The sequence below is a fragment of the Helianthus annuus genome, chromosome 9 (assembly GCF_002127325.2).
Source record: "Helianthus annuus cultivar XRQ/B chromosome 9, HanXRQr2.0-SUNRISE, whole genome shotgun sequence".
Taxonomy (NCBI): Eukaryota; Viridiplantae; Streptophyta; class Magnoliopsida; order Asterales; family Asteraceae; genus Helianthus; species Helianthus annuus.
This window is the reverse complement of record NC_035441.2, coordinates 140,605,150-140,616,718: the sequence shown is the minus strand read 5'-3', so window position 1 is coordinate 140,616,718 and position 11,569 is coordinate 140,605,150. Positions and strand designations below refer to the sequence as shown.

The 11,569-nt window shown below is 37.2% G+C and overlaps 3 protein-coding genes across 3 annotated transcripts; 2 read left to right on the top strand and 1 right to left on the bottom strand.

Annotated features, from left to right (window-relative positions):
* Positions 1-3,844: 3,844 nt before the first annotated feature.
* Positions 3,845-4,288, top strand: LOC110876499. Its single transcript, XM_022124670.1, has one exon. The coding sequence runs from the start codon at positions 3,845-3,847 to the stop codon at positions 4,286-4,288; it is 444 nt and encodes a 147-aa protein (XP_021980362.1).
* Positions 4,289-5,938: 1,650 nt separating this feature from the next.
* Positions 5,939-6,816, bottom strand: LOC118481788 (sporozoite surface protein 2-like). The gene is made up of 2 exons (XM_035977054.1): positions 6,327-6,816; positions 5,939-6,054 (listed from the first exon to the last, which is right to left on the bottom strand). The coding sequence occupies exons 1-2, from the start codon at positions 6,814-6,816 to the stop codon at positions 5,939-5,941; spliced, it is 606 nt and encodes a 201-aa protein (XP_035832947.1).
* A 513-nt stretch (positions 6,817-7,329) lies between these two features.
* Positions 7,330-9,138, top strand: LOC110878967 (protein PIN-LIKES 2). The gene has a single exon (XM_022127368.2). It carries the CDS (start codon positions 7,672-7,674, stop codon positions 9,034-9,036), a length of 1,365 nt encoding a protein of 454 aa, XP_021983060.1. The 5' UTR covers positions 7,330-7,671; the 3' UTR covers positions 9,037-9,138.
* Positions 9,139-11,569: the final 2,431 nt, after the last annotated feature.

Sequence of the window (11,569 nt, the reverse complement as noted above, 5' to 3'; positions counted from 1 at the left end):
GTCTTAACCGGGCTCACGCTTGGCATCAGAGTTTGGTTTGGCACTCCCTGACAAAATTTCCAGCCTACTGCCATATGCGAGTAGTTGCACCCTCCACAAGAGCCGAAAACTCTCTGGAGTAAACGCACTGTAATAGAAAACTCGGGTGTACTCCGCGGGTTTCGAACCTGTGACCAGGCCTTCACACAGTATTTTTTTGTTCATTTATAAAATAAAATACACGTTCTTGCTAAACAGGTAACAAATTAAACCATTGAAAAGATTTTGTCGTATAATTAACTTTATTAAAGGATTAGTAATGAGTAAAATGTTTACATTTTAAAAGACTTAGTTAGATGGTTAGATGATTATAAATATAAAACCGTATTCATAATTGTAAAATATAAATGATTAATCTTTATTATGAAGTGGGTGAAGGCCTGGTCACAGGTTCAAAACCCGCAGAGCACAGCCGAGTTTTTTATTACAGTACATTTACTCCAGAGAGTTTTCGGCTCTTGTGGAGGGTGCAACTACTCTCATATGGCAGTAGACTGGAAATTTTGTCGGGGAGCGCCAAGCCAAACTCTGATGCCAAGCGTGAGCCCGGTTAAGACGACATAGTCTTGGCCAAAGTGGGGTGGAGGGCCTGCAAAAGCAGGTGCGAATCTATCGCATGTTGTAGAAATTCGCCGTTCAAAAAAAAAACTAGTAGATTTTATGTTAAATAAGAAATTTAATAAAAAGATGAAAATAAAAAAATAAATATATTTTATGTTAATTAAGATATATAATAAAAAAGATGAAAATAAAAAATAGAGTAAATTGCTAAAATCGTCCCTGAAGTTTGTTCACATGTGCTAAATCCATCCAAAAAATGTTTGTTTTATTAAATTGCTAAAATCGTCCCTGAAGTTTGGATGGATTTAGCAACTTTTTTGAAACCCCAGTGGTTCATATGAGAAAAAATCTTTTTTTGGATGGATCTAGCAAATGTAAACAAACGTTAGGGACTATTTTAGCAATTTACTCTTTATTAAATTTGCCGTTCAAAAAAAAAAAGGGTCCAAATGTTAGATTATTCTATTTAATTAATATTTGTGTAAATGATGGTATAAAATAGCATAATTTTGAAGTTTGATATCGTTTTATGACTTTGTCCCGTAAACCTTATAAAGGAAACTTCAATATAAGAGTCAAAGACTTAGACGCTAGTGTATAATTTAGCATATTTGAAGGTTGTTCCAGGAGTCCCCACCAAAGTTGCATCCAATATTCAACAACTATTTTCTTTTTTTTTTTTTTTTTTGAAACTTAACTTTTATAAAACCTCAAAACCAAGGCAAGCTATCACCAAGGCGGGAAAAGCAAGCCGAAAACCACAAAGTCAAATCAAACATACACCATCTATCCCAATCCACAACCCCTTGTTTAAACCTAGGTTTATACCATAAAAAACTCAAGGACTTGATATCCGCAACCATCTCCACGACATTAGGGTCTTTATTCGAGAATAATTTATCATTCCTAGCTCTCCACATCCTCCAACAGGCGATTATGATAATCCCATGTATAACCAACTTTCTGTTCCCGGACACACCACTATAATCGTGCAAATTCACCAAATCTTTGACGTGAAAGATGAAGCTCCCCGATATCTTGCACCAACTAGTACTATCTTTATGATTTTTTTATTGTTCAATAACCATAAAAAACATTGATAAATTAAGAATTGATAACATATAAAAAATAATCTAAATAAGTTAAACGATTACGCAGCTTTGCCAAAGCTAAAAGTCAAAAGCAATGTCACAAAATTGTAAATAAAACAATATTTCAATTTTTATTGTCCTTAAAATTGCCAAAGCTAAAAGTCAAAAGCAATGTCACAAAATTGTAAATAAAACAATATATTCAATTTTTATTGTCCTTAAAAATTGTAAATTTACACTGCATTACGGTTCCATTTTACATTTTCCATTTTTATTGTCCTTAAATACACTGCATTAATCCAAATATTCACTGCATTAAATTTTCATTTATTTGTATTTATAAATTAAAATAAAAGATATATTAGTTACATACACTTTTTACTCATATAATTTTTTTAACGACAAATTTGAATTACTAACGGACTACTAGAGTATCATCGTGTCATCAGCGGAACCATCCGATCATATCCATCTCCACTAGGCAATAATGTCTAGGGTTGAGATCCTGTACAAACAGTGCTAATTATAAGAACCGTAAGAACAGATCTGAACCATTGTTAATTTAAATCAAGGGTTGATATTGATTATAAATAAAACTTTTATAATTAAAAATTACTACTAACAAATTAGGGGTAATTTTGTAAAATTGCTAGTCATTTGACCATTTTCTATTAAATAAAAATTCCACCAAGGTTTTTTAAACTAAAATAACTTTTATATACTTCATTATTTTTTTTAAAAATATATACCATAAAATCAAGTATTTTTTTATCTTTAATATGAGTACCATATTGCTATACCTTTTTGTATTTATAAAAGTGTTTTTTAAAAAAAGTTAACAAAAGGTGTTTTATATTTGTGTTAATAAGGTGCTGATTATGTGTTAATTACAAAATAATACAAACAAACACCAAAAGTAGATATAATCAGCACATCTGGTGTGCTGATAATGGAGAACGATTGAAGATGTTGTGCTAATGTCGTTTATGTTGATAATGGAGAACGATTCGAGGACGATGTGCTGATAATGAAGAACGATTAATGATGTTGTGCTAATTATATAGTGTTGTGCTGATTATATTTTTTGTAATTATTTTTAATTAGTTATAAATAAATATGGTCAAAAAGTCTAAATTACCCCTAAACTAATTTTTTATTGATGGACACTTGTCAATTATGTATTGGTTCTTATGGTTCTTACAAACTTAAGTGTTTGTATTTGATCCCATTCCATAATGTCTATACACTAATTAAGAAGGAAAACCAATAAATATGAGAAAAACCATTATTAAGCAAGCTAATTAACATAAATAGTTAATTTATAACAAGAAAAAAGCAACCTGGATAACAAAAGAGTAGTCCACACTGGGGTAATTTTGTAGAATAGTAATAAAGTTTTAAAAGTGTTCTACTTAGGTCACTCAAGTTTCAAAAGTATCCAATCAGGTCACTCAACAGTCATTTTTCATTAAAATTAAGGTGTTTTTCATCTATTTTATACGTAACCGTGGTTATGTGGATTTTTGTTTATTTTTTCCCTTTTATTTGATGCTAACGTCGAGTGATGACATGAATTTTAACTTGTTTTTTTAATTTTTAATATAATTAAAGTGTTTTTAATTTTTTAAATATAATTTCATATATTAAAATAATCCGACCCCAACATCTTATGCTCCATTTTTTTCCTGACACATGGAAAAAAGGACATGACTTGATTTGAATTTTAAGTTATTTAATTGGAACAAAAACGATACGAGTGACCTAATTAGAACACTTTTAAAACTTACTTACTATTCTGTGATATTTTCCCATATATTTATTATAGATTCTTTGATTATATCTTGATATTAATACTATGTTGCGTTTATAATGACTTAGTTGACCTTCATACAAATTACATTTACAAATATATAAAACGTATAATGACTTAGTTGACCTTCATACAAATTACATTTACAAATATATAAAACGTGGGATACAATTTACATTTTACACGCTGACCCCTGAAAATATTTACCTTTTACACAATTCAGCCGTAGTTTATTATTTATTTCTTTCGATCATAAGAAAAGTCAACATGCAAGTTGCAACTCCTAGCCCCCACAATTTTTGTATATATACACTTCTTTAGAAACATTGTACTCACAAACACAATGCCTATTTCACAAGCAATGAAAGCAATATCTTTCTCCAACCCCATCCTTTCCCGTTGCCGCCGCCACCACCAGCGCCAACGCTATTCTCAAGCGCTTGTTCTCAATCACCGTGCTAAATCTTTTGTTGTCAATGCAAGAAGAGGGACAAATGATGGAGGGAATATTGTGGACGAAAACATGATCGTGTTGAGAATGCGAATAAGGGAGGTGGAGATGGATAGTATGCCGCCAACGAGGTTGGAGAATTGGATGGAGTGGGAGAAGAAGTACTACGAGCATTATATTCGAGATGTTTGTGAAGCCATGATGATGTTGCAAATGTGTTTGATGAACAATAGACCAAGTTTGGTCATTGGGACATTGACACTTTTGATGTTAACTATTACTATATCGGCTAGTATTGGTATCTACAATTTTACAAGTTTGGTAGGGTCACTTTAGTAAACTTGGGATTAATCTTATCTAAAACCTGGTTTTTAATGATTATCATAGTATTTGTGTGTATTGTTCTTAGTAGAAAAAAATGTAATTAGCACCGGCATAATTAGAACTATGCAAGCGGTCATAATACTACGATGATGATGTTATATGATCGTTGTTTTGTATTTCAAAGATTAACATGCTGCACACCTTAAATAGAGCTTAGTTCTAACGTATTATATAATCCTAAGTAAAAGTCTCCATTGTATACCAATTAATTATGTGGAGTGGATATCATTATATTGCAAATCGTTTTCATTTTTTGTCCTTCAATTAATTATGCGAAGTAGTCAAGTAGATATCATTATATTGCAAATCGTTTTCATATTTTGTCCTTATAAAAGACATTTTCGTCTCCGGTGGGCGGTGGGCCACTGGGCCGAGTAATTAGTGTTTATTTTGGTAGGCCGAGTGATAGTATAGAACTTTGGATACCTGCCAAAATATTTGGGTCCACATTCTTTATCCTCATCTTTTTGTTTTTAATCTCTCTTCAAATAATTCATAATCTCGCAAATTTCACGAAGTTTTAAGTAATAAAAAGCAAGCAAACAATGAATGTTGACTCATTGTCAGATGAGATATTAGAGATTTGACGTTGTTACTGGAATGAAAAATCTATAAGACTACAAGGTATGGTGATGGACCATTCTTGGAGGATGATCCGTCACGTAGGCGTCATGTTATATTCCTCTCAAAGATGGTCCATCCTCCAAAACTAGAGGGCATGGTAGGATGGTCCTAGTCATAGTCCTCCACCACTTTTTATGTTTTTTTTTTATTTTTTTTAGTCTTCTATTTTTTTTTTTAACATTTAACAAATATACTAACAAAATATTTTCATTAATATTAAACCCACATTACATAAACATAAAAAAAACATAAACTTAAAAAAAAAACCAAAGACTTAATAAAAATAAACATAGAGTTAAAAAATTTGATGTTTTTTCATGATGTCGTGTTGTAATTTTTTCAACATCGAACGTTTCGGCTCGGGTTCGTCCTCGACATTCATCGATATTATTTCCTATTCCTTGAGCCGAATTTTTTCATCGGAAATTCGGATTTTCTCATTCGCCAATCGGACCTTCTCGCGGAACTTTTCTTCCGATACACGACTTTTTTCTTCGACGGCCCGCTCCTTCGCCTTCGTCTTTTGGGCCGAGACGTCGTTGTACATTTTTAAGTGTTCCATAAACTCAACCATGTTCGGGTCCACCTTTTCCTTTTCTTTCCCCTTGGCCCGCTCCTTCTTTGATTTGTCTCGGCCCGGTGGACGCTCCGGTTCATGTACATTGTACTCCTCTTCGTCAAAGTCGGCGTCATCATTTAAGTTTATGTGACACCTCGCGTCCGATCCACCGGCGCTAAAACTACACGTTTCCGATGTTTTTTGGCGTTTCGCCATCGCCACCTCGTTGGGAATAGGCATCCATTTTGGTTCGTCTTTTACAACCATCCACGCGCGAACGTGAGGAAAGTTGGTATTACCACTCTTTTCCTTATACTTGTCCAACGCCATTTTGAACACATCCTCGTCGTTTCACCCGCTACGACGGTCACTTGTATATAATTTATTATATTTCTCGCAAAACCTATTGATGGACGAGTTCATTTTCCGCCACTTTGAGGAGACCGAGTCGACATCTCGATACGGCCTTGGTCCATAAAGACGAGAAACTTGACCAATACCTTGGACCAAAACCCCTCACCCGATTGGTTATTACCTATAAAAAACAAACAAAATATATAAAGTGTTAACATAATAATAAACAAAAAATTAAACTTTAAAACTAATAAACTAAAAAACCTACTGTTAACAAAAAAAAATTAAAACTTTAAAACTAATAAACAAAAAAACCAACTGTTAACAGAAAAAAAAAATAAAACTTAAAAAAAAAAAAAACTGTCGGGTAAGAAAAAAAAATTTTAACTTTAAAAAATATAAACTTTAAAAAATGTAAACTTTAAAAAATTAAAACTTTAAAAAAATACGAACCTTTTGTCGGGTTGTCAGAAGTGCCAATGAAAGCCTTGGCTAAGGCTTCTTCTTCGATTGGTGTCCACTTAGTCGCCTTCGGTTTCGACGGTTGATCACCCACCACTTGCTTGCCTTTGTTTCGTTTTCCTTTCCCTTTAGGCGGTTGGGTTTCGGGAACAATCTCCACATCGTTTTCGGGTTCGGATTGGGTCGGGATCGGTTGAGGTTGAACGGGTGGCGTGGGGATCGGTTGAGGTTGAACGGGTGGGAAGTTCCAAGCACCCCACATCATCATTTGTTGAAGGGCTTGATTTTGGGAGATTTGAGCGAATTGGTTTGGCGAGTGTTGGAATGAAGCAAACGCATTCGATGAATATTGCGAGAATTGGTTCGGTTCTAGCGTCGGATAATATCCCGGAACCGAGAAAACATTAGGTTGGGTCGGATTGTTGGGATTATTCGGGTTGTTCGGAGTGTTCGGGTTGTCCGGGTTGTTGAACGGATCCATGAAAGAGTGTAAAAAGGTTTATAGTGGAAGAATGTTTATAAAATAGTGGAAGAAGGTTTATAAAAATTATGTGAGAGAGAGATGAAATTTTGGGGTTAATTTTGTGATTGAAAGTGAAAATGGAAGGTAAATATATATATTTTAAAATTTTGACCGTTTGTTTTTATTCAAAATTTGGAATTTTTTTTTTAATTAACGGTTAAATTCATAAATGCTAGGCCCCACTTTTGGACCGTCTCAAACGGCGACAAAGCGACGGAGAAGCCGCGACGTGAGGAGGCGGCACGGTGTTGAGGGCGTCGCCGGTCCAAAACGGTGTGGGGACGAACCCCATACCGAGTAACCTAAGGCATCTATTTTAGTTTCGTGTCAAATTGGACATATCATAAATTGTTGTGAATATACGTGGCCAAAATTCTAATGTTACTATGACTTGGACTTGGATGATAATTAATTAATATCATTCCAATGAAATTTAACGTTTGAATATATCAACTCTTCCAACTTCCAATCCTCTTATCCCTTCAACGGCTTAACCTATTTGGTTGGGCCCCCCTCTATGATTGTTCCTTGCAACCCTTAATCATCTTTTCTTCTTCAAGAATTTATTTCTCCTTTTCAGTTCAAGCTCTTTGCTTTCCAGATTCTCCTCCTATCTGTAAGCCCCATGTGTATACTAATTGCTGCACATGTTTATATATAAAGTTCTGTTCTTTACTCTCAATAATCAAAGGTTTTTCTTGGATCTGATAACTTTAGCCCCAAAAGTTTCAACCTTTATCTGTCAACATTTGTTATGACCCATTAGAGTTATTATATCTGTTGTTCGATTCCAGTTTCTTGCGAGTTTTGTTAATGGGGTTCTCTGATTCAGAAGTTAAGTTTGGTCAACAAGAACTGATACATGCTGTTGTACCATTGTTGAAGTTATTGTGTCTTGCTGTTATTGGTACACTTCTTGCACACCCAAAAACTCAAATTGTCCCAAAATCCACTTTCAAGCTTCTTAGCAAACTTGTTTTTGCACTGTTTTTGCCCTGCACTATCTTTTTTCATTTGGGTCAATCAATTTCTGTTCAGAATCTAGCTTTATGGTGGTTTATACCTGTGAATGTCATCATCAGCACTGTAATTGGCTGCCTTTTGGGGCTTCTGGTGGCGGTTATTTGTCGGCCGCCACCGGAGTTTTTCAGGTTCACCGTTATTGTTACCGGTTTTGGGAACACGGGTAATCTTATGTTAGCGATTGTCGGGTCGATTTGTCACAATGCCAATAATTCGTTTAGCCCGAATTGCCATACGACGGGTACTGCTTACGTGTCGTTAGCGCAATGGGTATCGGTGCTTCTTGTTTATACTTTGGTTTACCATATGATGGAGCCACCATTGGAGTATTATGAAGTTGTGGAAGACGAGGGGGAGATTGAGATCGTTCACGAGGATTTACTTGTGAACAATCTCAGTAGGCCACTTCTGCATGAAGCAGAGTGGCCTGGTATGGAAGACCAAGCGACCGAGCATTGCAAAACACCGTTTATTGCACGGGTTTTTGCTAATGTCTCGGATTTCTCACAGTCTTCCATACCAGACCCTGATTCACTACAAGACGTGCACGAGCGTGAGCACCCGCAAAGCCCTAAATCAATAAGGTGCTTAGCGGAGCCACGGATGGTTCGAAAGATGCGAATTGTAGCTGAGCAAACCCCGGTTCGACACATTCTTCAGCCACCGACGGTCGCTACTTTTCTAGCTTTAATTATAGGAATGGTTCCGTCTTTAAAATCTATCGTTTACGGTGATGACGCCCCACTATCGTTCTTGACGGATAGTCTAGACATAATGGCTGGCGCTATGGTGCCTTCGGTTATGTTGGTTCTTGGAGGAATGTTAGCCGAGGGTCCTAACGAATCCCGACTGGGGATACGAACCACAGTCGGGATTCTGGTTGCGCGACTCTTGATTCTTCCTATGCTTGGAATCGGGGTCGTGTTTGCAGCCGACAGACTAAGTTTGCTTATCGAAGGCGATAAGATGTTTCGGTTTGTGCTTTTGTTGCAGTACACAACACCGAGTGCGATCTTGTTTGGTGCAATCGCTAGTTTGAGGGGTTATGCGGTTAGTGAAGCGTCGGCACTCCTGTTTTGGCAACATGTTTTCGCCTTGTTTTCTCTTTCGATGTATTCCATCATCTACATTAAGTTGTTGCTAACATATATATAAGTATGATCCTTCAATTGTTTCTGAAGAACTTGTACTATATCTTTGACTTTTAATGTTAACTGTGAACTGTTAACATGTTATTCTGCAGAAGGATTTGATTTCGCTTGTTTTTTTTTTTTTTTTTTTTTTTTTTTTTTTTTTTTTTCCAAAGACAACACAAATGTACCTAAACACTCAGAAAGAGGATTCTCGTTATAAAGATATAATGATGTTAAGCAATTATTAAAAATAAAGTATGATATAGTTGTTCATCATACTAAAATTAAGTTTTTTACCTTTAAATTAATATAATATTAACGGTAAGGATTAAACTCCTTAATCATTATTAAAGGGTAAATATTAAACACATTCTCGAAACAGTCATCAACACAACATAGAACGGGGGAAACTAAAACCGTAGAAACTTCACCGATGCAAATGGTGATATTTGAGGTGCGGTATTTCTTATGTTCCAATACCTCTCATGCGGATAATGGATATAACATAGCGATGTGTGATTTGCCTACATTGGCCCCTCTCCCTCCCCCTTACCGTCCTCGATGAGGCTTGTTCTACCATCCTAAACAGAACAATATGAGAGTGGCTTTGGTTACCGTTTGTAACATCCGACCTCTCATATTAATCAATATTATTTATTTTGCTCACAAGTAGTTCACATATTTTGGTTGGTCAAGTGGAAATGTCCCTACATGTCACCCGCCCAGTCAAGTACATTATATTGTAGAGCTCTCATCTCATCCGCAACCAGTGTACCAAAAATGTGTTGGTAATATTTGAGGCTGGACAATTCTTATAGCCTAACATCTCTCTTGTGAATAGAACAAAATGTAAGATTTACCGAGGGTATCACATGGCAACTCTTAAGTCTCTCACCATGTCAGCCCTAGTATATATTTAGTAGAGGGGGGAATCTTGACCCAAGGCCTTTCAAGTGGGTCGGTTTGGGTTGCTTTTAAAATTATATGGGTTGGTTTGGGTAAGATATTTTAATTAAATGGGTCACAATGGGTCACTTGAAATTTCCTTTTGTTATTTTCGGGTCAAAACGGGTCGACAACATTAAAGAAATGGGTCGATGTGGGTTAGTCTCTTAAAGAAACGGGGCAGGTTTCGGATCGGAATGGGTTTCGAGCCGGCACAAGTATCCGCACGAGACGGGTTACGGCACAAAACGGGTTTTGGATCGGAACGGGTTCAGTTCAAAATGAGTTTCGGGCCGAGACGGGTTTCGGCACGACGCATGTTTTGGATCGGAACGGGGTCGATTCGGGTCGGGTTTCGGACCGACACGGGTTTCTGCACTGGACGCGAACCGTTTCAACGAGAACCGTTTCGACGCGTACCATTTCGACGCGAACCGTTTTCACCCGTACCGTTTCGAATCGAACCGTTTCGACGCGTACCGTTTCGACGCGAACCGTTTCGACCCGTACCGTTTCGAATCGAACCGTTTCGACGCGAACCGTTTCGACGCGAACCGTTTCGACGCGAACCGTTTCGAATCAAAACGTTTCGACGTGAACCGTTTCGACCAGTACCGTTTCGACGCGAACCGTTTCGACCCGTACTGGTTCGACGCGAACCGTTTCGAATCGAACCGTTTCGACGCGAACAGTTTCGACCAGTACCCTTTCGACTCGAACCGTTTCGACCCGTACCGTTTCGACGCGAACCGTTTCGACCCGTACCGTTTCGACGCGAACCGTTTCGACGCAAACCGTTTCGACGCGAACCGTTTTGAATCGAACCGGTTTCGACGCGAACCGCTACAACCCGTACCCGACCTGAAACCCGTTCTGACCCCAACCCGAAACCCGGTCGGTATCAGTTAGCATGGAGATCGAAGGATTTGTTGTTGCTCACTATATTATTATATAATCCCAGTGTCCAGAAATGATAATATAATAATATACCAGTGTTGATTCAAAGGGTAAAAATGAACAACTTCTCCACTGTATAGCCCGTTAACATCCTTGGTGTACAATCACTTTAAAAAAAACATTTTTTAACCAACCCGATCCGACCCGACCCGAAACCCGTTCTGACCCGAACCCGTTCCGACCCGAACCCATTTTGACCCGAACCAAAACAACCCCTTTTTTAATTGACCCGTTTTGACCCGAACCCGTTTCGACCCGAACCCGTTTTGACCCATGACCCGATCTGACCCGACCCGACCCGTTTGCCAGGTCTACCTTTTTTAATTGACCCGTTTTGACCCGAACCCGTTTCGACCCGAACCCGTTTTGACCCATGACCCGATCTGACCCGACCTGACCCGTTTGCCAGGTCTAATATTTAGCATCTACTTATGAGTTATGACCCTATGCTTTGCCCATCATGCTACCATACATACTCATAATGAGCAAGGCCATATTTCTCACTATTTTTTGGTAGGCAACTTGGTGTAATATGTATTGGAAAATGGATGAGATGATGAGGCATGCCAATTGCCATGTTTAAAAGTTAAAATTATCGCAACAAATGATCATAAGGGAAGATTCATCATTTGACTAAACAGATTATTAAAATA

Bases quoted from the DNA above. Each gene is read 5' to 3' on its own strand.
- LOC110878967 (XM_022127368.2), top strand. From the start codon at position 7,672: ATGGGGTTCTCTGATTCAGAAGTTAAGTTTGGTCAACAAGAACTGATA.
- LOC118481788 (XM_035977054.1), bottom strand. From the start codon at position 6,816: ATGGATCCGTTCAACAACCCGGACAACCCGAACACTCCGAACAACCCG. The intron at 6,055-6,326 runs GTTCGTATTTTT...TGTTTTTTATAG, and splicing joins TTCTGACAACCCGACAAAAG to GTAATAACCAATCGGGTGAG.
- LOC110876499 (XM_022124670.1), top strand. From the start codon at position 3,845: ATGCCTATTTCACAAGCAATGAAAGCAATATCTTTCTCCAACCCCATC.